General features: G+C 41.5%; 2 protein-coding genes and 1 long non-coding RNA gene across 4 annotated transcripts in view; 1 reads left to right on the top strand and 2 right to left on the bottom strand.

Moving 5' to 3' along the window:
* Positions 1–226: 226 nt before the first annotated feature.
* Positions 227–3567, bottom strand: LOC135238308 (ankyrin repeat domain-containing protein 60-like). Its single transcript, XM_064306091.1, has 4 exons — positions 3238–3567; positions 3008–3138; positions 2311–2470; positions 227–900 (listed from the first exon to the last, which is right to left on the bottom strand). Exons 1-4 carry the CDS (start codon positions 3479–3481, stop codon positions 227–229), a joined length of 1209 nt encoding a protein of 402 aa, XP_064162161.1. The 5' UTR covers positions 3482–3567.
* A 3085-nt stretch (positions 3568–6652) lies between these two features.
* LOC135237172 (protein-glutamine gamma-glutamyltransferase 2-like) overlaps positions 6653–23682 on the bottom strand; it is a 33731-nt gene continuing 16701 nt past the window's right edge. The window contains exons 1-13 of one of the 2 annotated variants that reach the window (XM_064303997.1): positions 20405–20543; positions 18442–18612; positions 17737–17979; positions 17181–17299; positions 16258–16386; positions 15131–15308; positions 14698–14833; positions 13383–13492; positions 12630–12872; positions 10971–11255; positions 10434–10597; positions 9385–9518; positions 6653–7732 (exon numbers count right to left, since the gene is read on the bottom strand). In XM_064303997.1, coding sequence (XP_064160067.1) covers positions 7573–7732; positions 9385–9518; positions 10434–10597; positions 10971–11255; positions 12630–12872; positions 13383–13492; positions 14698–14833; positions 15131–15308; positions 16258–16386; positions 17181–17299; positions 17737–17979; positions 18442–18612; positions 20405–20414 — 2082 coding nt within the window. In that variant the 5' untranslated portion in view covers positions 20415–20543 and the 3' untranslated portion in view covers positions 6653–7572. Of the gene's footprint in view, positions 7733–9384; positions 9519–10433; positions 10598–10970; positions 11256–12629; positions 12873–13382; positions 13493–14697; positions 14834–15130; positions 15309–16257; positions 16387–17180; positions 17300–17736; positions 17980–18441; positions 18613–20404; positions 20544–23682 lie in introns of those variants that run through there. The other variant, XM_064303998.1, reaches the window with a different exon arrangement.
* On the top strand, positions 19190–23041 carry LOC135237175 (uncharacterized). Its single transcript, XR_010324764.1, has 3 exons — positions 19190–19616; positions 20365–20491; positions 20735–23041. It is a non-coding gene; the product is annotated as an uncharacterized LOC135237175 (long non-coding RNA).

The following is a 23682-nucleotide window of genomic DNA, read 5'->3' on the forward strand; positions in this document are numbered from 1 at the left end:
TACTAGGCATGGTAATGGACATACACATATGTGATACTTCCTCCGTGCTGGCTAAGGACTTCAACAATGGCATTGTAGCCAATGATGTTCATTCTCCATTTCCTTGTTTTTTAGAGATATGCTAAAGGTACAATTGCACTCGTCTCAGTCAGCAGATGTGATGCCTGTCCCATGACTCCACTGCGGAGGCAAAATAGTTAAATGGCTTGTAAGTAATTACATTCTGTTATAAAGTCACATTTTCAACTATATGAACTCCTGTTTGGGGGCTTTGCTGTATCCTCTTCTTGCAGTCAGAACTCTTCGCTGTCCTTGTCATCAAGGTTCTCTGGGATCCTCTTGGGTCCATGTTCAGAGGAGCCCTGGGAGAGAGCCCCTGGAGCTGCCCCTCTGCTGCAGGGCTCCTGGAGCTGCCCCTCCCCTGCAGGGCCCTTGGAGCTGCCCCTCCCCTGCAGGGCTCCTGGAGCTGCCCCTCCCCTGCAGGGCCCCTGGAGCTGCCCCTCCCCTGCAGGGCCCCCTGGAGCTGCCCCTCCCCTGCAGGGCCCCTGGGGCGGCCCCTCTCCTGCAGGTCAGCTCTGTACTGCTGAGCCTCAGGCCCACACAGCCAAGTTTTCAGGCAGGAATCGAAACACTGATGGGCAAAGAGCTCTCCCTCCTGCAGGGGGGGCGTGGCCCCCAGGCCCTTAGCCCTCTGCTGCCAGTCCCACAGGAAAAGCAGGCCGACACTCCGCCCCTGTCCCAGACGCTTGGCCACGCCTATGGCCGTCAGCCCCTCCCTGTCCTGCAGGTGCAGCTCCGCCCCCTTGGCCAGCAACTCCCGCATGCAGTCAGCCTGGCCCCGCGATGCCGCCGCGTGTAGCGCCGCACGCCCCCTAGGGGTCTGGGCCTGAACATCCGCACCTACCAGGACAAAATTACCATCAGTCTTCACCTTAGTCTGAACATCTGCTCTTGGTCAATATTACCATGATGTTAAAAATGCCCAACAGCAAAAAAGAGAGAAAAGCTAAATTAAATATGAAGAATGCATGTCCCATACCTATACAGCACCAAGAGTTTGGTGCTTTTCAGGGTTCCTACAGAAATAACCACAATCACCACAGACTCTCAGCCCTTAAAAACATTCAGTTCTGTACCCTCTGACCTCATGTTAACAGACAGAATTCACAAACAACTTCACATGTGCACACGATAAAGCCCCAAACTTCTTAGGAATTCTTATTAAAATGTAGGCTAGTTAAGCTAGTCGCTCTGCCCAACACAAGATATCAAACTCTACTACACTAAAAAAAAAAAATCTACTAGTAGTTGTACGCAATATTAGAAAGTAAACAAAAAAATACATTTTTGCATTAGCTTAATAGTATTATTGACAGGTTCTACGCAATTAAGTATATGTGAAATTAATCAGTTTGTCCTAGCCAATGCAATAACATGTCCAACGATTTTTTTTAGGGTAGATACCACCAACCAGTATTGTTTCTTGTAACCTGACCTAATTTTGGTATCAATACTTCTATAATTCTTCTAATACTTTCTCCACCCCTCTTTCCTCAACTCCCCCACTATCAATTGTCTCCTACCTGGAAGTATGTGGAGGAAAGGAGGGGAGGAGACATTTTTGAAGCCGCTTCGCTAACACAGTTCTGTACGTTTGCTCATCTCCTCCAATATTGGGACACTGAAGGTGTTTTGAGGACTCAAAGATAGGTTTCCTGGGCACAGAGACGAGGTGGTAGTGGAGGAAAGGAGGATAGATTTTTGAAGTATTGGGGCGCAATGGGAAGATATACCGTTCTGTAACAGGAAGTGGACGGCAGGAAGGTGTACTATTTGGTAACGGGAAGCGGACGGCAGGAAGGTGTACCATTCTATAACAGGAAGTGGACGTCAGGAAGGTGTATCGTTTTGTAACAGGAAGTGGGCGTCAGGAAGGTGTATCATTTTGTAACGAGAAGTAGACGGCAGGAAGGTGTACCATTTTGTAACGAGAAGTAGACGGCAGGAAGGTGTACCATTTTGTAACGGGAAGCGGACGGCAGGAAGGTATACCATTCTATAACAGGAAGTGGACGGCAGGAAGGTGTACCGTTTTGTAACGGGAAGTGGACGGCAGGAAGGTGTACCGTTCTATAACAGGAAGTGGACGTCAGGAAGGTGTACCGTTCTATAAGAGGAAGCGGACGTCAGGAAGGTGTACCGTTCTGTAACAGGAAGCGGACGGCAGGAAGGTGTACCGTTCTGTAACAGGAAGTGGATGGCAGGAAGGTGTACGAACTGTAACAGGAAGTGGGCAGCAGGAAGGTGTACCGTTCTGTAACAGGAAGCGGACGGCAGGCAGGTGTCCTCGGTGAACACTTATGAAGAGGGCGGAGAAGAGGCGGTGGGAGAGCCAGGATGCTGCCAAACTGCCAGCCTCATTGGACTTAGAAGAAGAGAAGGGGGCTTGTTTGAACACCACACTCTTCAGCTGTGGGAGGAAGGACAGGTGGACGCCACACTCTACACCAAGAAAACAACAGCTCAACATATTTTATGACAAAGATGTTCAAATAACAGTGTTTGGCCATTTATAAATGCAACATCTTTGACAAATACATTTTTTTAAATCCTAAACTATGAGGTAATAATTCTGATAATATGTCCTGCAATTTACTTTTAGATATTAGAAATCTCCATAAGGTGACTTTTCAGTTTGTGATCTGTCATTAGCCAGTTTAGGCTAAATAAAGGGATTGATCACCTGATACTGATACCTGAGCTGCAATAGTATATTTAAGCCAGTAATTGTGAAGTTCTTGTGTTTCAATAGATGCATGTTTTTAATGAACAGCTAGCTCATGCTAGTTACTTTGATTTCTGTCACACTGTTGTAATTCTGTGATGTACTTTTTAAAAAAGGTTCAGTGCTGACAGTTGCGTAATGGCCTATCAATCCAGTGTATAAGAAATATTTATCAAAGTGACAAAGTGGATTATTGGACCACCACAGCTTCCATACCCTCACCGTATTCACACTGCCTGCGGCTGCAGCTTTGACCAGCTCTGGCCAGCCACTATAGGGCCAGATCATCAAGGAGAGTGTGCTTCCAGGGACAATGCCATTATATCGAAATGAGGTTTCATCCATCAAGACACCTGGTGAAATACGCGCACCCACACACACACACGCACAGATATATTACTAAAATGTACATTTTACCATATCTACATTTACTGTCTACTTTCGCTATCTACCTTTGTCCAGGTAGCACAGTCTCTGGAAATCTGTGGGTATTCCAGCGACCAGTTCCAGAACATTCTTCAGTTCTCTAATCTTCATACTGAAGCTGCACTTTGGAACGAGGAACAGCTCTCCGGTATCGTGCAAGCGGACCCTGACGCTGAACCAGGTCTGTCTCGAGCGTGAGCTTGACGGTTCAACATTTGAAGCCCGAAGTGACAGCTGTCTAGACGATGTTATCGCAGAAGGCTTCGACATAGCCTGCTTGAAGCTTCTGATAATGTTAGCAGCTTGTCCTCTTTTAGCATCTTGCGAGCGCTGGTGCGTGAGCAGCGACTCGTTCGTTTTCCTGTTTGGCAGCAGCAAGGTATCCGTAGTTACCTTTTGTTTTGTTGTAATGGCTGGCGTGCAACCCTGCCACTGGACTCCAACACACAGTAAACAAGTGTCTGGCATTAAGAGCACACAGCACAAAAGCGCTTAGAAATGATAACACCATTGTTTGTTTGTGGGTGTGTTTGTGTGTGTAAATCCTGTAAATCATGAACATTGCAGTCTCTCTCATATTTACACACACATATCTGTATAAATGGCTGTTAATACAGAAAATAAAAATATATAAAAATATTGACCTTATCTGAAGATACACAACTACACACACATACAGTGCCATAATAATTATTTCTTTATTTTCTCTTATTACATATTTGTCACACTGAATTGTCTCAGATCTTTAGACAAATGGAACCTGGGTAAATGCAAAACACAAAAGCACCTATTGGGTTCAAGTCAGGACTTTGACTAGGCCGCTCCAAAACTTAAATTTTGTAACTTTACATCCATCAGATGTGGACTTCCTTCCACAATGGAGGACTGCAAATAACGTCTTGTTGACATACTTAGCCAGTAGAAGCTAGCTAGTTAACGTTAGCGTTTGTCAAGCTATGGATTACTGACGTGCTTTCAACACTTTAAGGACACCAGCCTCGTCTAGAGTTTGCGCAGGGCCTACAGAAAGCAAGCTAACTCGTTAAATATGTGTTGCAAGTCTTTATGGGAGGGCCATGTTGACTACATGAGCTTTTTTGTAATGTGGGATAGTACAAATATAAGATGATGTGGTTTCACTTTGGTTTGATCTTTCGTTGATCAAAAAGATGCAGCAATCGTCTCCCACCGCACGGTTGTCTCGGTGCCACGCAACGGAATCCTGAAGTGTATGCGTGCTGCGATTGGTTGGAGTAAAGAGGGCGTCGGCGAAAGGATGTCTTAAAATCTGATTGGCAGGACTCGACTCAGTGGAAAAAAAACTATTTGTGCATTTTTTCCAAAATGTGCCAAAAATCCATAAATAAATGTAAGCGACAGACAATGCACAAATGTGAACCAGCTGCATTTATTTTTGGATCTGCTACATTTATTTGTGGATCTGTTTCATATAATTATTTATTTTTGAGACAATAATACCCCCATACATGAAGAGGGTTCTACAGCTCAGACGGAATCGATACATATCATTTATCCCGAGCTCTATTACAGCACTAAACACCTGGGGGCGCCAAACACCACACGGAACTCCAAACAACAGCCCGCCTGTATTGCACACAGAAGCACTTTAGATTGCCGATATTGCGGTGTGTATCGCTCTGTGCTGCACTGTTGTAAACTTTTCTCTTTTGTATGATTGTGCATTTTTCTGTGTACCCTGCTGTTTTTAGACTTGTGAAACATTTTGCCAAATGACAATTTTACCTTCTGGGACAATACGTTTATCTTAATGTTTCTGAGGACCACTAGCATTTGGTATTTATTGTTTTATACTGTACACTTTGTCTTGCTCTTAGCTATGCAAATACTTTTGTGTGTGTGTGTGTTTTGTGTAAAAGTGTGTGGGTGTGGTGATTTTATGTGAGAGTGTGTGTGTGCTTTGTGTAAGAATGTATAGGTTTGTATGAATAAAACCATGTAGGTGTGTGTGATTTTGTGTAAGTGTGTGGGTGTGTGTGAATTTATGCAAGAGTAGGTTTATGTGATTGTGTGTTAGAACATTTGGGCATGTGTGATTTTGTGTATCAGTATGTGGGTGTGTGTGATTGTTTGCAAGAGCATGTGGGTGTGTGTTTTTTTTTGTGTAAGAGTGTGTGATTTTGTTCAAGTGTGTATGATTTTCTGTATGAGTATGTGGGTGTGTGTGACTGTAAGGAGCATGTGTGCTTGTGATTTAGTGTAAGAATATATGGGTGTGTGATTTTGTGTAAGAATATATGGGTGTGTGATTTTGTGTAAGAGTATGTGGGTGTGTGTGATTTTCTGTAGAAGTATGTGGGTATGTGTGACTTTGTGTAGGAGCATGAGGGTGTGTGTATTTTTGTGTAAGAGTGTGTAGGTGTGTATGATTTTGTGTATGAGTATGTGAGTGTGTGTGATTTTGTCTAAGAAAGCGTGGGCATGTGTGATTTTGTGTAAGAGTATGTGGGTGTGTATGATTTTGTGTAAGAGCAAGTATGTGTGTCTGATTTTGTGTATGTAGAGTAGAGTAGAGTAGAGTAAACCTTTAATGTCCCCAAGGGGCAATTTGGCTTGCAAACAGCAGTCAATAATAAGTCCTTGCTTTGTGGAGGCCGCGTGCACGTCTCAGTCCTGCAGGTGGAGCTGATTAGGGCTTGATTGCCTGACGATGCGCACCTGTGTCCACCTAACAACCAACTGGATAAAGCCTGATATATATATATATATATATACACATACACACACACATATATATATATACACACATACACACACACACACATATAATATATATATACACACATACACACCACACACACACAATATTATATATATATACACACACACACACATATAATATATATCACACATATATATATATATGTGTGTGTGTGTGTATGTGTGTATATATACATATAATGTGTGTATATGTGTGTATATATATATATATATTATATATATACACACATACATATATATATTTATTAATATATATATGTGTGTGTGTATACATGTGTGTATATATATATGTGTGTGTGTATATATATATATGTGTGTGTGTGTATATATATATGTGTGTGTGTGTATATATATGTGTGTATATATGTATATATGTGTGTATATATATATATATATGTGTGTGTATATATGTGTGTGTGTGTATATATATATATATATATATGTAGCGTGAAACGATTATGGCCAGACCATTAAGAGCTGTGTGAAAAAAAATATCTCCACTAATGTGGGTATCACAGTGCTGTCACCTTTGTGCACTAAGGTCTCGATTCATTTTGCCTTTGTAAAATTGATGTGTTGGTTCATTTATTTTAACTTGTATGTGTTGTGTGCTGTTTAATTCTGTATACACGTCAGGGAAATGACTTCGCAGTGTTATACCAACAGTTACAATGACAGAAAAATAAGTTTTATATGGAGTAGAAGAACTTTATTCCAGCTCATCAAATACAATCCTTCATAGGCTGCACATTCATCAGCATAGCTGCAGAAAATTAGCAAAAATGTCTGTTTTTCCATCTTCCTGAACCTTCACAATATAATCTGTAAAGGGATTTTACACCATATTGTAGCACTGACCCGCCTGGTATTAACATTCATCTTGAATCCAGATTGTATCTAGACATGATTTAGCTGGATTACATTTACACATGGCATTAACATACGCCTCCACTGTCCGCACTGAGGTTCGATGACGATCTCACTTACAGCTCAAACAACTACACACGCAACAACCCCCTCTCCCTAGTGCGCAAGTCCCTTGAAAAATACTGTAACTGACTTGTAGTAGGCTAATGTTACTGTTATTTTTCCAATAAAAAAGGGACCCTTGAATGATATTGGTGGCTGTCTGTAAAGCTACAGTACATGAATGCGTATTTCCAATTATGCAGTTGTAGCTTGTGGACTGAAAATGCTTTTACTCTCGCAGTGTCACAGTCACAGTGCTTCCCTGACCACCTCTGAAGGTGGTTTGGGGCGACTGCATCACACTCCATCCTCAATGTGTCGTGGGTGCATTTACACCTTTATTTTCATATGGTCAAGATGATCGCCCTGGTTCATCAGCGTCTCTGGTGCCCCTGAAGGAAACTATGTTCAGACCCCTGCAGGTCTGCAGTGTGCTGCCCTCTGCTGGTACCGCTTGTAAACATGGCCATGGCAGGCTTAGGAGACATGCTCCCAAAAAGGCGAAGTCCAGGGAGGGGGCTGCCGTTGCTTCTGATGGTTCTGATAGCCGTCCGATCACCCAAACGCATGTCAATGCCAGGTACAAAGGGAGTTATTGTCACAGTAGAGAGAATTGACAGCTTTCTTCTACCTTAGGCCCTGGAATAATGTTTAATATCTACGTTGCAGCTGGTTTTGATGTCCCGGAACTGCTTACAGTCGAAATCAGCCACCATCTGCTTGGTTCCAGCTTTGTATGGCGTAAAGGGAACCAGGAATCGAACCTGCAGCCCTGATCCCAGAGACTCCAGCCTGCAGAGAAACGCACAACAAAATCTTTAGCGCTCAATCAACCCTGTTTTAATACATTTCACACTGATAGAAAACATGTTACTCTTACAGAGTGCATGGAGAACATATTATTCTGATAGAGTACCTTTAAAAGAAAAAAAAATTTGGCATCTCCAATCACACCCAATTTCAACTGTCCAATATGCAAACTGTGTACAAGCTTGCCCATATACGGGCCCTGCTACCAGCTAGGGTGAGTGAAGGCAATATGTACAGTTCCATCTTTTACATTTTGTAAAGTTAGACAAAATATAAAATAGAATAGAATTCAGCTGTGCATATTCACTACCAATTAACAATGGTAATTGGTACAACTGGACTGGGGCCGTCAGCAGTCACCTGACACGTTCTCATCAAAATACTGTCCTCTAATTAGACAAAATACTCAACTTTTGGAGATGGTTCTTGCATATCCAGTGTTTTTCAAGTCTTTCAACACCTTGGTGCAATTGCACATGTTGCACTGGCCTTATGTTGTGAAAGTATTTTCAAATAATTCCATTAAATCAAGCACTTTGTATTTGAAAATTCTGTATTATAATACATATTTGAAGGTAATTGCAAATACATGCAAATGCTCCTTAAACATATTTTCAAATACATTTTGTAATTTAAATATTCTCTATTTGTAAATGCTGAATTTCATCTCTAAAAAAGTATTTAAAATACTTTAAATGTGTATTTGACCTAGGTCTGATACGAACGTATGAATAAGTAACATCTAAAACATTTCATAGTGTTTTTTGTGAGAAAATGTGTAATGGTGTTTTCAATGTGATTAAGTGCAGGCACAAATTCTTGAAAACAGTCAAATGAGCACAATGGTGTCTGACATGTAAGTAAAAAAGTAAAATCGGAAAGGAAAAACAAGTCCAATGTAAAAATGAATTTCAGTATCAATTCCGATTAAAATAAAATAATTTATATATATATATATATATATATATATATATATATATATATATATAATTTACTGCAAACAATACACAATGTTAGCATACATGTCTACATTCATGAATCAATGTTTTTCATGAATTAAGTGTTTATGTTTTGGCTCCCTAGGGGGTCCCCCATGGCTGCTAAAATGGGAGCGCCTCACCCACAGCACTCACGCTACTTCCGCTTCTGAACTTTGGTATCGATTAGAATTCATAATTGGCAACATACTGCACTTTTAAAAGACTGATTTTTTATCATTGTTAAATTTAGACATAATACTTCTAACAATATGCCATTAATATGTGAGTGTACATAGTTATAAATTGTGATGAATGAAAGTTAAAAACGAAATTAATTTGCCATTGAAATTTAATAAAATATAATTTCCTTTCATTCAATTCTATGTTCTGCAATCATATTTCAAATTCAAGTACTGAACTGTAATTGATTCAGCAATTCTCAATGCGATTCAAAATTGACCCCAGCCCTGCTGAACAAGTTACATTCCACGACAAACTGTTGACAGAATGCAACATAATTGTTTGGTTTTCCTTTTCTTTTTCTTTTCTAGTATACCTGTTGGCAAGGTCATATTAATTTTTGTCCATTCCAGCAATCATATCAGTCAGATGAAACACTCCTGCTGTGTTGGAAACCATAGAGCTGCCACTCACCTGGCTACTACTGATTCGCTCAATAGGCCACTGCCAGAGACCGTTATGGAGCAGTCAGTCAGAGCCACAGACAAGGGGTTTTGAAAAGTGATCTCCGCCTGCAAGTCTTTGTACTGCACAGGATTTCCAATGACCTGAAAAGATTCACACAAGCAGCGCTTTGAGTGTCAGTGACAAGACCCTGGATTCTGAACAGAATTCCTGGTTTACAGATGAACCCATTTTCAAAATGGATACAGTTACAAAAATCCACAAAATGGATGTGGAAGACTGCACACTGAGGAACTTCATTTGCGGTGACACTGTTGCCGCGGAGACCCGGCAGTCCAGGGTGATTGCTGAGCGATATGCTGAGGGAATAGAGCCACAGACGTTCCAGAGCCACAGACGTTCTCCAAACTAGATAACCCAGGTCAGTGTGTTCTGATTTGGACCTCAGCCTTAGACGGTGAGCCCTTGGGACATTAAAACCTCCTCTCAACAGTATTGCACTACGTGCTCTGTCTGCGGTATCTGGTCTGAAATGTGTACGATTCTATGCAATGCACGGATTCAGTTATAGAACCTCAGTTTTTTATTTGCACTATAGTGCACAAGAAACATGATTCATGTTTTATGCAGTCATTAAAGTTATAATTATTTTATCTAGCAGTTTAAGCAAAATATTGATCATGGACTTTTATACACCCTCTACTTTATACAACCTCTAGTTTACAACCTTTAGTTTAAATAATGCTGGGAAAGTGCTTATTTTATGCCGCTGTAGTGTGTGGGAAATAATAATAATAATAATAATAATAATAATAATAATAATAATAAATATTATTATTTCAAATAATAATAATAAATATTATTATTATTTCAAATAAACTTGCATTAGTATATACATTATGTGTGATTTCAGTGCATTTTCTAAAATTAAATTCAAAACTTACATTTTCGTTTAAGAAATATATGCTGTGCATGTATTGTAAAGATCAGTGATGTCATCTTCCTGGTGTCTGAATGACCCAGGATGTATCTTCAGTAGGAGGGTGCGCAGGACTCACAGTGATGCTGAAGGGGGGATTTTCAAGCACAATGTCCTTCTCTGCCAGGGACACCTCCTCAGTGCTCTCCTTGTCATTGGCTACGGCTGTCACTTTGATGCTGTTGTTTCCCTGTATGTGACTCCCGTATTGGGAAAAGGGGATCTGGAAAGGGACCGTCAGCTCTGCCAAACACAAACGAGAGCTTTTCACCTTTTGATCATGTTTTCATATGTTTGCGATGTAATGTTCCTAAACAGCAAACCTGAAATCCCATGTTAGTATGTGAGTGTACATAAGGTCACTGAAATGCTACACAAGCATGATGTGTCTGTAAAGTCATTGAAATTATACACTAGCATGATGTGTGTAAGGTTACTGAAATTTAACATGAACATGTATGTTTGTGCATATGCATGAGTGTGTGTGTGTGTGTGTGTGTGTGTGACGTTACTGAAATGCTACTGTAGCATGAGAGTGCGTAAGGTAACTGAAATGCAATGCTAGAGTGTGTATGCAAAAGGCAACTGTGTCCGGTACAGCAGAAAATATTTTTACCTGTGTCTGGCAGGACCTGTACTTCCTTTTCTTCACTGCAGATGTCAGATTCAAGTACACCGTTGTACAGCATGACCTGGGCGTTGACATGGAGCACCACATCACGCGGCGTGGGGCTCTGCAGTCGGATCACCAGGTCGATGTCCTTGCCGTTGATTGGCTTACTCTGCTCTTCGATCTTGACTGAGATTTCGGGAGGGGGTGCCGCTGGGGCAGGCTCCGGTTCGCGGAGTTTATCAGATCTCCTTACCGCTTCTTTAAACGTCTCCCTTTCCTTCTCTGTACCTGTGGGAGCCATGGCCACACATGCATTAGTGCTGGTGTACATAATTATATCTGTAGCTACAGCCCCGTCGCCCAATGGTAGTGTCTATCACTAAGCTTCCATCCAAATGTTTTGCAAATGTTAAGTGAATTTCCGAAAATGTCGGCAAAAGAAAATGCGAATCGCTGTGTTATGCGAATATTCTGAAGAGGCCGCAAAAACATTAGGCCAGTAGGCCTACGTAAACAGAAGTGCCAGCCAAACATAATTAAACAGAGTTTGCAAGACACACGCGCTCAGCATTCTAGGTAACACATTGCTGTGTCCCTTGCGGCCCAGCATGTCATACAAGAGATTTTTGCGGCTTTCTGGAGTGGAAGCTTGTGACTTTGGTCGCTGTCACGTCATCATTTTTTCTACCAAAAAAAAAATGTTTCCATTACCCTTTATCGTTAACGGCAACTTTTCCACCATGGCCAAGTTTAAAAGTTTTTTAGCGATATTTTGTCGTTTTTTCGAATTGAAGGTGTCCCCTCAACCGCAGTTTCAATTTATGCGCAACTATGGTTGGATGTTAACTCCACTTATGGCTACAGTCAGACCCACACTTGTTCTACATCTATCTACATTTACACTACCTGGTAAAAGTGACGCAGTTCAGATTTCTTGCTCACGTGGTATGGATCAGATATGTATTATGAACATGTAAACGGGAAAACAAGCACGTGCAAGCGGATATTTTCAGATCTGTTTTGGGCCACTTTCATGCAGAAATAAATCTCATAGGACTATAATATCGGCCAATGCGACTCTAAACGCACAGATCGGAATTTCTCGGTCACTGCGATTTGCAAGTCATTCAAAACGCGATATTATCATACGTTTTTCGCACATGCATTGTATGTGACATAATTACATGCGCAAACATTCTCTGGAAGTAGCCTACTGTTAAATGTTAAAAGAAGTTAAATGGGAGACGAGGGGTCAGGCCACTGTTGAATACCGAGGTTAAGTGACTTTAAAGCCTGTGGGAAGAAGAGTAGTTATCAGCTAAAATACAGGGGATGTTAGTTGGGGACCTAAGATGCTTCTAAATATTATTTATCTCATTTTGCGATTGGTTTATATCGTATCAGTAACCAAACCTTCGTGTACGCTTTTAGGCTGCTTGAATTGTAAACCGTATTAACACATGTATCAGATGGGTCCCTTTTAAAAGTAGACGTAAACAGGTGGTCAAATAGGATTCTTTGTTGTGGACTAAAGTATATATCTGACACATAAATGAGAGGTGAATCATTCGTAAGGAGAACAACTGATATTTGACAAGAGGATTGTTTTCATGCAGAATGGCAGTAAATCCGCAGTGAGAAATCCAGTTTCCTCTCGCTTACCTTCTGGATGCTTGTAGTTTTCTGTGATGTTTTGCCGTTTGTTACTGCCCACCGATTTAGTGCTGATGTTCTGACCCACAGACTTTGTGTCTAATAGGATCCTCTTCTGTGACCCGTCGGCCATGAGTAGCCAAGTGACCCGGTCCGCATTGACCTCGGCGAAGACGAAAGGCAGGTCGTACTTCAGATCTGTGTGTCCTTCACGTACAGCCTTCACTGGAGCTGGGCCACAGCAGTGTACCCCTGGGGTGCAGAGAGAGAGTGAACCAGTTTATCCCTGGGTTATAGAGACAGAGTGAATGAGCCAGTGTACCGCTCAAGTATAGAGAGGTTGCCATGCTTCAGTACTCAGTACTTGGTAAGTACTAGTGCTCTGGTAATGCATTAGAATAGCTAAGTACCTACAGGGTCTAGTAATACATTAGCCTAGCTAAGTACCCACTGGATCTGGTGATGTATTGGCATAGCTTAGTACCTGCTGGGTCAGATAATGTATTAGCATAGCTTAGTACCTGCTGGGTCAGGTAATGTATTAACACAGATTAGTACCTGCTGGGTCTGGTAATGTATTAGCATAGCTAATTACCTACTGGGTTTGGTCATTCATTAGCATAGCTAAGCGCCTCCTGGATCTGGTAATACATTAGCATAGCTAAGACCCTAGTGAGCCTGGCAGTGGATTAGCATAGCTAAGTACCTACTGGGCGAGGTAATACATAACTCTGTATCTGCAGCATGGGGAAGGGACCGTACCATCACTCAGCTCCTGAGGGGTGGGGTCCAGAACCTGCCAGCCATCATAAAGTGGTTCTCCAGGGAGATCAGGACGTCTCATCCAACCTTCTACCCACACATGATAGTTCCTGTGTGCATACAGAACAGAGATCAGAATAGGAGGGTTCAATCCATCAATCACTAATTGAATCTATCAATCGTTGTTTATCTAAAGCACCATTTATACCAACCAACTTAAGTAGGGAACAGATTTGGGATATAGGGGACGAGTTATTTAACAAGAGACTAAAAGGTTACTATTGAGTCTCGACATGCGGACCAAAGCAGTTTCTGGATCCTATACCATATGGGGTGTAACACACAGTGGATGAGTTAGTTGGACCATTTAATTTTCCTTTGATCTACAGTCGGACAGGTATTACAGTTCTCTTTTAAGTGCATAAGCTCAGAACTAAAAGGAGTTCTTAACAGGGCCTAATAATTCATTTAAACTTGTGTATAAAAAACAACTACATCCTTGTTAGGATTAATTTGACTATTAATATTGTCATTTTAACAATGAATTGAAATCCAAAATTTACGTTTAGATAATAGTAATTTTATGAGAGTGATTACTTACTGAAATTATTACTACAACTAAATTGGCCAGCAGCCATACCACCATGCACTCTGCTCCTGCCCGACTGGCTGAAGCTAAGCAAGTGTGGGCTTGGTTAGTACTTGGATGGGAGACCACCAGGGAATACTGAGTTGCTGCTGGAAGTGGTGTTGGTGGGCCAGCAGGGGGCAGTCTTCCCTCTGGTCAAATGAACCCCAATGCCCCAGTGCAGTGACGGGGACACTGCTGTAGGAGATGCCGTCTTTCAGATGAGACGTTAAACCAAGATCCTGACTCACTGTGGTCATTAAAGATCCCATGACACTTATCGCAAAGAGTAGGGGGTTCCCCGGCGTCCTGGCTAAAATCCCAGATCTGGCTCTCACAAAAACTTGCCACCTAATCATTTCCTGATTTAATTGACAAAAATGTTCTCTCCCTCCAGTGGAGCTGCTCAGTGGCTAACAATAGAGGATTGTGGTTGTACTGCGCAGCTCCCAGGTGTGAATGTGTATGAGTGTGAAGCAGGGTGTTCCTGCAAAAGAGCATCCGTGCTCAGCGAACCTACCCTGGGTAAATAAAGGTTAAATAATAAAATAAAAACGAAATAATTGGTGCTGTGGGATGATTGTTTTAACAATTAAAATGGACACGTTTTAACTATCCCCGCCATTTTGAAATTAGTATATTCCCTACAGTTGATTGAGTAATCTGGCAGAAAACAGTGGTACTCACCAGACACTGTCATTGTTGTCCTTGGGTCTGACGCCATAGTCAGCGTAATACTCATCGATTAATAGATTTCCTTGAGTGTCATGAGCAGACTCGTAATTTGTGACCACTCGACAGGGGATTCCCAAGCACCTCAGGACTTGAAAAATAAAAAGAACACAAAATAAATAATAGTTATTAGTCTTCTTTTTTTGTGATTTTATACCTTATGAATTCTCTCACCAATTGTTACACTCACATCCACAGCCACAAGATTCAGAGGTACAGGACACATCAGAGTTATTGATTAAAATGACATGGTTTTCTGTGTATTTAAAATGAACGGATTAAGAATCTATTTCTGTGCCCGTGCAGCATGATGTTCCTGAGTTTAGGAGTCAGTTTAGAAGCATGTATGTTGACAGCACGTCGCGGGTACGTTGACAGCATCCCTTACCTGTGCACATGACCCCACCGAACACCCAGCACTGGCCATATTTGACGGGGTGGTTGTAATACTTCTTCCAGTTTCTCAGGATGTCCACGCTGCCGTTCCAGTGCGATGGAGACACTCCGCCAATGTAGTTCGTGCCCCACTTCCCCAGTAGCACGCCTTTGTCATCGTTACTGTTGATCTGACGGAGAGAAGCCATAGACTTGTTTTTATCACATTTGTATCCCCACTTGCAGGAAGGGAAGTCTTTGCTAGTCTCTGAACCCAGCGGTCAGATCTGGAGAGATCTCTGGAGACCGTCGGGGAACAGCATTTACTGCACCAGCGATATGCCACACCAGGGATATGCAACTAAGACCTTGGTCAGATTCTCAGAGGGGCGGTACATGGAAGTGTCACACCTGGCACACACGTCCTCTGCTATTTCAACAACTTCTGTGTGTCTCATAGTTCATGTTTGAATAACCTTAGACCCACTTTCACTGCGCTGATGTGATCGGTTAGGAAATATTCTGTACATTCTGTTGAATGATTTATGACTCTGAAGAGTGCTGCTTTCCTCAGACTTACAGTGGAGAGGAATATGAATTTGCTAATGAACTGTATGCGTTCTTATTCTTGATTCAGAACCTTGGATTTTATAGTCTGAAGTAATTACAGGAGAGGAAGTCTCTATTCACTACAGAGGAAGTTTGTCCTAAAGTACAAATCACAGTGTGCTTGTCCTAAAGTAATCCAAGGATGTGTCAAGTATGAAATTCAAAAACCAAAAGACAGCAAAATATTCCAAAAAGACCAGAAATTAAATGTAGATGTCAGACAGAAGTGTATCTTGGGTGCATGGTGGTGTGCCTTGGTGTTTGGAGCTGTGTGTTAGGTTGTAGGGGGCAGTGTGGTAAGAGTGTAGAGGGTATGTTACTGTGTAAGGAGGTATGTTTAGCAATGTACGGGGTGGGGTTAATGAGTAGGGAGGTGTGTATAAGGGTGCCATGGGGTGTGTGTAGGGTTGTGTAAGAGGGTGTGTTAAGGTGTAGGGAGGTGTGTCAGTTGTATTGGGGTGTGTGCTAGGGGATAGAGGGGTGTGTGTAGGTTGCATTGGGGTGTGTGTTAGGGTGTAGGTATGGACATACCATAGCGCTGACCACTCTACTGACATAGATGGGGTTGCAGCGTGCGGAGAAATCCTTGGCTGCGTTCTTTTTACATTTGGGGTTGAGGTCCAGGATTTTCAAGCAGATGTCAAGGATGTCACTTTCAAACTGAAAGCATCAGAAAGATCTCTTATCACAGAGTACAGTGGACACATATTTACAAGACACATATTTGACATTTTTAATTCAATTACCAATAATTCAAAACTCTCAGTTTGAACATTTTAAATACTGGGAAATACTAATATATAAAAGGTAAACCTATAGCCTATATATCCACTAAACCAGAAACTGACTGAAGAAAAATGCATTTGGAGCCCATCATCACATTTAGAATAAAATGTGCAAATTGTTGTTCAAGAGACAGCTAATACAAAAAGCCAGCAGTTTAAAATATTTGGAAGTCAGAACTAACTTTAAGGTTTAGCCCAGAAGACCAAATATATTAACATAAATACAACTGTGAATTAAGTATAAATAAGTGCAAACAGTTTAAAGGAAAAGTGTATGTGTGTGCGTGTGTGTGTATGTGTGTGTGAGAAATCTGCCCAGTGGTGAGTACATGTTGTTTGAAGAAAAATTGAATTCACATTTGTTACGTTGGTTCTTCACAAAGACGTGCTCCTATCTTACAGAAAACATAATGGAAAACTCAGTAGCTTAAACTGTAACAGTTAGGTATAGCTATGCTTCCCAGAAACCAATAGTTAAGGACATCATCCATCCAACTTGGTAAAGAACAATTCAAGGTAGCTAGCAATACGGTAGCAACAGAAGCAGTGGTATTCCTGGATGTAGCTTCTGGGCATACAATTAGCTAACAACATTAAGTAGCCTAGGCTATGGTTGCACATGAGGTGGTCTTAATTTGAGGAAGTCTTATGTATTCAGGCTCAATGTACCTGTCCAAAATCCCAGGCCATTTCACTAATATAGCCACATGTCCCTTTGTAGATCAGGCCATGTTCATTCATCACATACTCCTGCCTCTCCTCTTCATTGGCCAGGAACACCCAGTCCTCTAAGAATACACACAGAATGGCATTATTAAGCACTTATATAATACACACTGCACAGATTTAATGAGTGCTTATACACACAGCACAGATTTAATTATCACTTATACGTACAGAACAGCTTTAATGAGCACGGAATTACATCGTTAATGCCTGTTGTAGGACTTCTAGACACCTTCTGCTCTTACTTCCCCATTCCTCCTAGCCCATTTAAATTTGGGATCTGGTGTTTTTGATTAAGTGACAGCTGCAGAGTGCACATGTATCTGGTGAAAATTGGTTTTCTTTGACCTGATATAGGAGTGAACCAGCACTGGTATTTAAAGCACTTTATAAAATTAAAGCAAGATAGCTGTTTGGAATTAAAACCAGCGGACGTGTTCATCCCTGATTTATTATGTGCTTCTGGAAAATTCCTTCCACAGAGAGACAGCTCACTCACCTGCACACCAAGGGTTAAACAGGAGGACAAAGGCGCCAGCGCTGTGGCCCACGGTCATATTGGGGTTCGTCTTCACAGAGAGGGTGTACTCCCCAATGCTGGCATCCGCCGGGCTAGTGATGGCCAGGGTGACTGATGTGGCGGAAGTCTCTTGGACCTTAGCATCCCAGGATTTCTTTGCCAGACTTTCAGAGGCGACACCAAACACACACTTGGTCCCTAAACCTTCAGAGGGCTTGGGTCCTGGATCATAAAAGCACAATATTAGTTTGATTTCGAGGGATAAAGAGTAGAACTAAGGCACTCTTCTAAAGTTAAAAAGCTTTAATATAAGGCCAGTTCATATAAGAACATTAAAAACTCCAACATGTTTCGGCCAAGCATCCTGAGAATACAAACATTACATTATGTATAAACTAAGTCTTTATATCTGTCATGGGCTCCCTATGTTCACATTAATTATTTATACCTGAGTGTATTTTCTGTGAGTCTGTACATGACACAAGAACAGTAACTATTCCTTCCATGGATGAGCAGCAGCCTTACATCTCCCTAACAAACCACACTTCCAGAAACCACCAGGGACTGAATGTGTGATCCTCAGTTTCCTTATGAAGAGGCTAATGGGACACAGCAGAGTGTGATAGCCCCTTATTATATACTCTTAGCGAGCTCATCACTAAAGAGCAGAGAGCGATTGCTCACCTGTTTGGACGGTGAGTTCCAAGGACTCCGGCTTGAGGGTTTGGGCACTGCTGGAGTGGAGAGTAAGCAGGAAGGTCTGCCCTCGCCTGACGATCAGCCGCTCTGTAGAGATTTTGCTCGTCTTGTGGGCCTTATTGTTCTTCTCACATAGGAGATCCACTTTGGAGAGATCTAAAACACATAATACAGCTGATTGATCACTCTAAAACACAGTACAACCTGTCATTAGAGCCGCAGAGCACACTAGAACACAAATGTAATGCTTATAGTCATGTTCATGATCATTTCAATAACGGCTGTGGCAGTACTTAGTACACTCAGTATATGTGTGAGTCATTGTTCTTTCACTACCTTTTTAGTTTTATTACCAATTTAGTCTTTGATTAATTCAGTACATCTTGCACAAGTGAGGGCTGCGCGGTGGTGCAGTGGGTAGCACTGTCGCCTCACAGCAAGAAGGTTGTGGATTTGAATCTCGGCCTGGGGCCTTTCTGTGTGGAGTTTGCATGTTCTCCCCATGTCCACGTGGGTTTCCTCCAGGTACTCCGGTTTCCTCTCACAGTCCAAAGATATGCAGATAGGCCAATTGGAGACTCTAAATTGCCCATAGGTATGAGTGTGCGAGTGAATGGTGTGTGTGCCCTGCGATAGATTGGCAGCCTGTCCAGGCTGTATTCCTGCCTCTTGCCCAATGCAAGCTGGGATAGGCTCCAACACCCCCCGCGACCCTGCTCAGGATAAGCGGGTATACTGTAGATAATGGATGGACCTTTCAAGTCTGTGACTCATCCAGTATATTTTGAAGGAATTGTTCCTTTCGAGTTGCATTACCAACTGAGTCTCACTTAGCATTAGGGGAGCATAGGGGAGAGGTGAACTACTCACGGTAGCATGCAGATTAATACGGACAATGAGGGGAAGGGAGGTCAGCTTATTTGGCAACCTAAATCAGTCCAGGAGCTTAAATTTCGCACTTTTGACACGATCCCTAACGTTACTGGTACTTTGAGTATCTTTTCCGTTGATGTTCGGTTGCACGGAAATTTATGTTTGCTATAACTTCACATTTTAGGTAATAATGAAAAGATATAAGCTGTGAAACACCACTGAATATTCAGCAACCTCAACGAAGCAAATTTTGGGAAGAGTGACTTATTGAGGTTAAACTCCGCTGAGTGAGTATCGAACGTCTAACGATGTGTGCTGTTTGTTGAAAATTCAAATACGGCTGTTTTAATATTACTTTTCAAAATGTAATAACTTATATGCAATATAAACCATAACCAGTACGGAGTATTTTATGCAACATTTTTGGTTACTAGTTACTCTCTCGGCGTGCGTGTTACAGGTCGCATACAGTTTGCCCAGGCGCCTTGTCTGCCTGTGGCGAAGCTGTGTGCGACCTGGAACACGCACTTGGAGGGGTGGAGGGAGGGAGAGAGAGACAGAGGTTTAAAAACTTTCTCTGCATTCGCGTTTGGTTTACTTTGTCTTTGTTATTTTTGCCAGCAACCTGCCAGGGTGAACGGTTAAGATTTGCACGTTTGTTCGTTGATTTGAAAATAAGTTGCGTTCTTTCTTTCGGCAAATGAAACGCAGGTGAAAACCGAATCGCCGAACTCCCTGCATCCAGCGATTCTGTTCATCCCAGTAGTGTCACCCGGAGTGCGAAAGTTGGCACCAACAAACATCTTCGCTTTTTCTGAGACAAATTTGTGGTCTTAAGACTTTTTAGATTAGTGTTTATACAGTGAAGGCAGTGAAGTCACATCTAGTACAAAATCCATACTACTATTAATAACATCTATGATCATGGTTAATATATAGTAGCATTAGTTGAAATCTGTCATAATGGTAATAATGCATTTGTTCATTCTGAAGGTTTTTGAAAAAGCTTTTTTGAAACGCAGTTCTTTCATACAGAACTTTGTCTGGAAGCTGGGTGTAGCTGTAGTTCACTCACCAGAGGTCATCTTGGGGGCAGCAGTACTGGAGAGTCAGTGTCTTCTCTCTAAAGCCACTCTTCTCTGTGGGATGTCTCAGGGACTGGGTAAGGATGGTTGATCGTGGATGTCTTTAATGTGTGTGCAACCCTGCCCCTTTTAGGGTTGGTCGCTATCGCCCCGCATGCCTCATTGAAAGTTACGCTGACTTCTTGGTATTTTAGGAACGCCTGTATTCATCATCAGCCTACTTGACGAATTGAATGCACATTCCTTTAAAAGAAAATCTGACATTCTGCCACTGCACTTTTTATGTCTCAGTGAGGCAATCACGTTTGCTTTTGATCCAGTATTTTACAGGAAGCCTGAGGCAACTTTCAGACAACATGCATTTTTCACAGTAGTGTAATGCCTACAAATGAAGCCTGAGAACTGAGTAATGACTGCTAAATGCACAGTAATATGTTCACATTGGTTAAGCTTTAACCATGTTTACTGTACATGTGTCTGCAGTTAATCAAATATACTGTACTTGGAGTAAAATGTATTTTATCAGAGTTGATTTATTTGTAAACCTGTGTACTTTAATGTAAAATGTGGTGTAATGTAATGCAACTCTAGTTCTTAGTATTTCCGTAGGTTTATTTGTCTCTGTGAGAACATTGACTTGCATTCCCAATTTGCAGTTTACTTGTTTTTCATGAAGTCTTAAAAAATATATTTTTTAATCTGTCTGTGCACTCATATCTTGCATTCTGCTTTTGTAATTATGCAGAAGTGTCCCTTAAGGAAACAAACTGAAGTTGTTCAGGTTGTAATTTTGTTTTGTTTGTAAGCATTCAAGTAACAGTGATACTGTATTTATGAAATGTCTCCGGATAAGCTAGAACTTTGCATCAGTGACACATTCTTTTTTTGCTTCTGAATGCAACAAAAGCAACTTGCCTTTGATATGAGTGATATGATGTTGGCCAGTTGTTCTGTGTATGGAGAACAGGGTTGCCCAACCCTGTTTTTGGAGATGTGCTGTCCTCCTGGTGTTCTCTTCAAACATTTGGCACACCTTATTTTACTAATTAGCTGCTCGATGAGATCACTATCTGTTGAATGGGGTGTGCTTTGTTAGGGTGAGCCAGAACACTGTTGCTAGTATTGGCAAATGCAATGTTTATAAAACTGGTATTACTAGATTTCCCCAAGTATAGTTTTTGTTAGATACTAGGCCCTTTCCCCTAAAATGCAGGGAGTTGCCTGATGTCTTCATCAGTCAGACATCTGTATGCTTCTGTTAGTCATAGTGTCATGAAAGACTGCACCTTATGGTCCTGTCTGTGAAACACTAGTGTGATCCATCCATCCTCCACAGATTCAGCTGTGCCAGGAACACAGGAAGCAAGCCAGGGCAAAAGCTCATGCTCGTATTTTTAAAAAAAAAGCATTTTGCACATGTAACACCAACACATGCTACACCAACCTAACACCGGTACCCACACCTAACACCATTACAAACACCCGTATGCTACACGTACCAAACACCAATAATACAACAGTTCCCTACACAAACCTAACACCAGGGGCTTGTATCGCGATTCAGGCTAAATGGGTAGGCCACCTAACTTCTGGCTTAATCCTGAGTTTCTGGTACCGCAAAAGAAGCTTTCTTTTGATTGGGTTAAATTGTCATGGTGATTTACGCTGCAGAGCAGTGTTCAGGCCTAGTGTTTAAAGACACTGCCTCCTGACCAATCGGCTCTCTGGAAAATGACATGTCCATTTCTGGAGGATCCCATTTCTGAAAGCATAATCCCATCATAATTCAGACTATAATGCAAATCAGCAATTGGATTTTGTTTTCATTCAATGTGTGCAAAAACCATAAATAATTCAAATTCTTTTGAGAAAACCTCACTCAAAAATTCAGGCTCTTGGAAACCAATGAAATTATGATACTAATGATGTACAGGTGGTTAGGCTTTCATAAAAGGACACAAATTGTTTCTTCTGCATTAAACAATCCATAAATGTTTCCTGTATGCATGCTGAGAATGTTATGCACAGGCAAAAGAAGTTCTTGAGACTTTATACTTAAAAAGGTTGTTTTACAACTACAATTTATCTTGCAATGCCGGGATTATGCCTGTAGTCAAAGGGGTTCAATAACCATTTTATTTTTGGGCTTGTCTTAAAAAGAGGATGTTTGTTAAATTCCTGTTAATGTTTAGTCCGTTACACACACACATGTATAATTATGTTTTGAAGGTTCATTGCTTTTTTTCATGCATTGTTTTTCTCCAGTCAGACAAGTACACGCTGTTATTTCCTGTCATAACACCTGCAGACAGGTTAGCACCTGTAGTATTTTTTCCACTTTCCCTATTACACAATTCAATAAATAATTCCATTACAACTGTTGCTAGCATTACTCATCAGGATTAAGCAAACAGTTAGATTATTCATCACAAATGACCAGGGAGATGTCTTTACTTGCAGTGTGCAGAGCTGGAATGTTTAAATGACACTTTCAAACCACAAATCATCTGCAAATAGTACCAGACACCATTGTGTCTTATAAAAAAATGTATTTCTGGGTGTGTACATTGCGTACATTTTAGGTACACGTAGTCTTGCGTGCAAAAGGACACATTCCATAGCACACAGTAGCCTACATGCAGTTCTAGACCATTTTTAGTTAATTATTGTTTTTATTAGTTGCCAATGAAAATGTGTCCAGGCTTTGATCATTTTATTAATGAGTGATGTTAATAACTCTGACCTGACCTGGCTCTTCTGCTTCCTCTCTTACTCTCACTCCTCTTGCTCTACCCCTCTGCAATATTGGCAATCGAAATCTCAAAAAGTGCCAACTTAGAATTTAGGAATGAGGCAACAACTTGGGAAGATGGTGAATCCCACTCTTACACCAAGGGCAGCACTGAGAGGAACCAGGGGAGAGCCAGCTCCTGGAGTCAGGTGTACAGTTAAGGCCATTTTAAGGCAAGAGTTTCTGTTGAGGATGCTATTTGCCTCAAAGATGACAAAAGTCACATATTTTTTTTATTCAAAATTGTTGCTTTTTGAAATTGTTGGGTTAAGTAAATTTAGCAAAACTCTTTTGTTTTGGGTGTGTGAGTGGTTGCCTCGGGAGATATGAGAAGAATGAAGTGAGGTGGCCTGGAAAACTGATGACTGCACGTACTCCCGTGGGGAATATTTGGCAGACAGGTTGCGTAAGTTTTTTTCTTTGCGCTGTGTGCTATAACATGTTCCTTTAAAAAAAAGTGGGGCACCTTACACATGC

Source organism: Anguilla rostrata, chromosome 13 (assembly GCF_018555375.3).
Source record: "Anguilla rostrata isolate EN2019 chromosome 13, ASM1855537v3, whole genome shotgun sequence".
Classification (NCBI taxonomy): domain Eukaryota; kingdom Metazoa; phylum Chordata; class Actinopteri; order Anguilliformes; family Anguillidae; genus Anguilla; species Anguilla rostrata.

Excerpts from the sequence above, each read along its gene's own strand:
- LOC135238308 (XM_064306091.1), bottom strand. The coding sequence starts at position 3,481 with ATGTCGAAGCCTTCTGCGATAACATCGTCTAGACAGCTGTCACTTCGG. Across the intron at positions 3,139-3,237 it reads ACTGTGCTACCTGGACAAAG|GTGTCTTGATGGATGAAACC; the intron begins GTAGATAGCGAA and ends GTATTTCACCAG. Across the intron at positions 901-2,310 it reads CCGCTTCCTGTTACAGAACG|GTGCGGATGTTCAGGCCCAG; the intron begins GTACACCTTCCT and ends TTGTCCTGGTAG.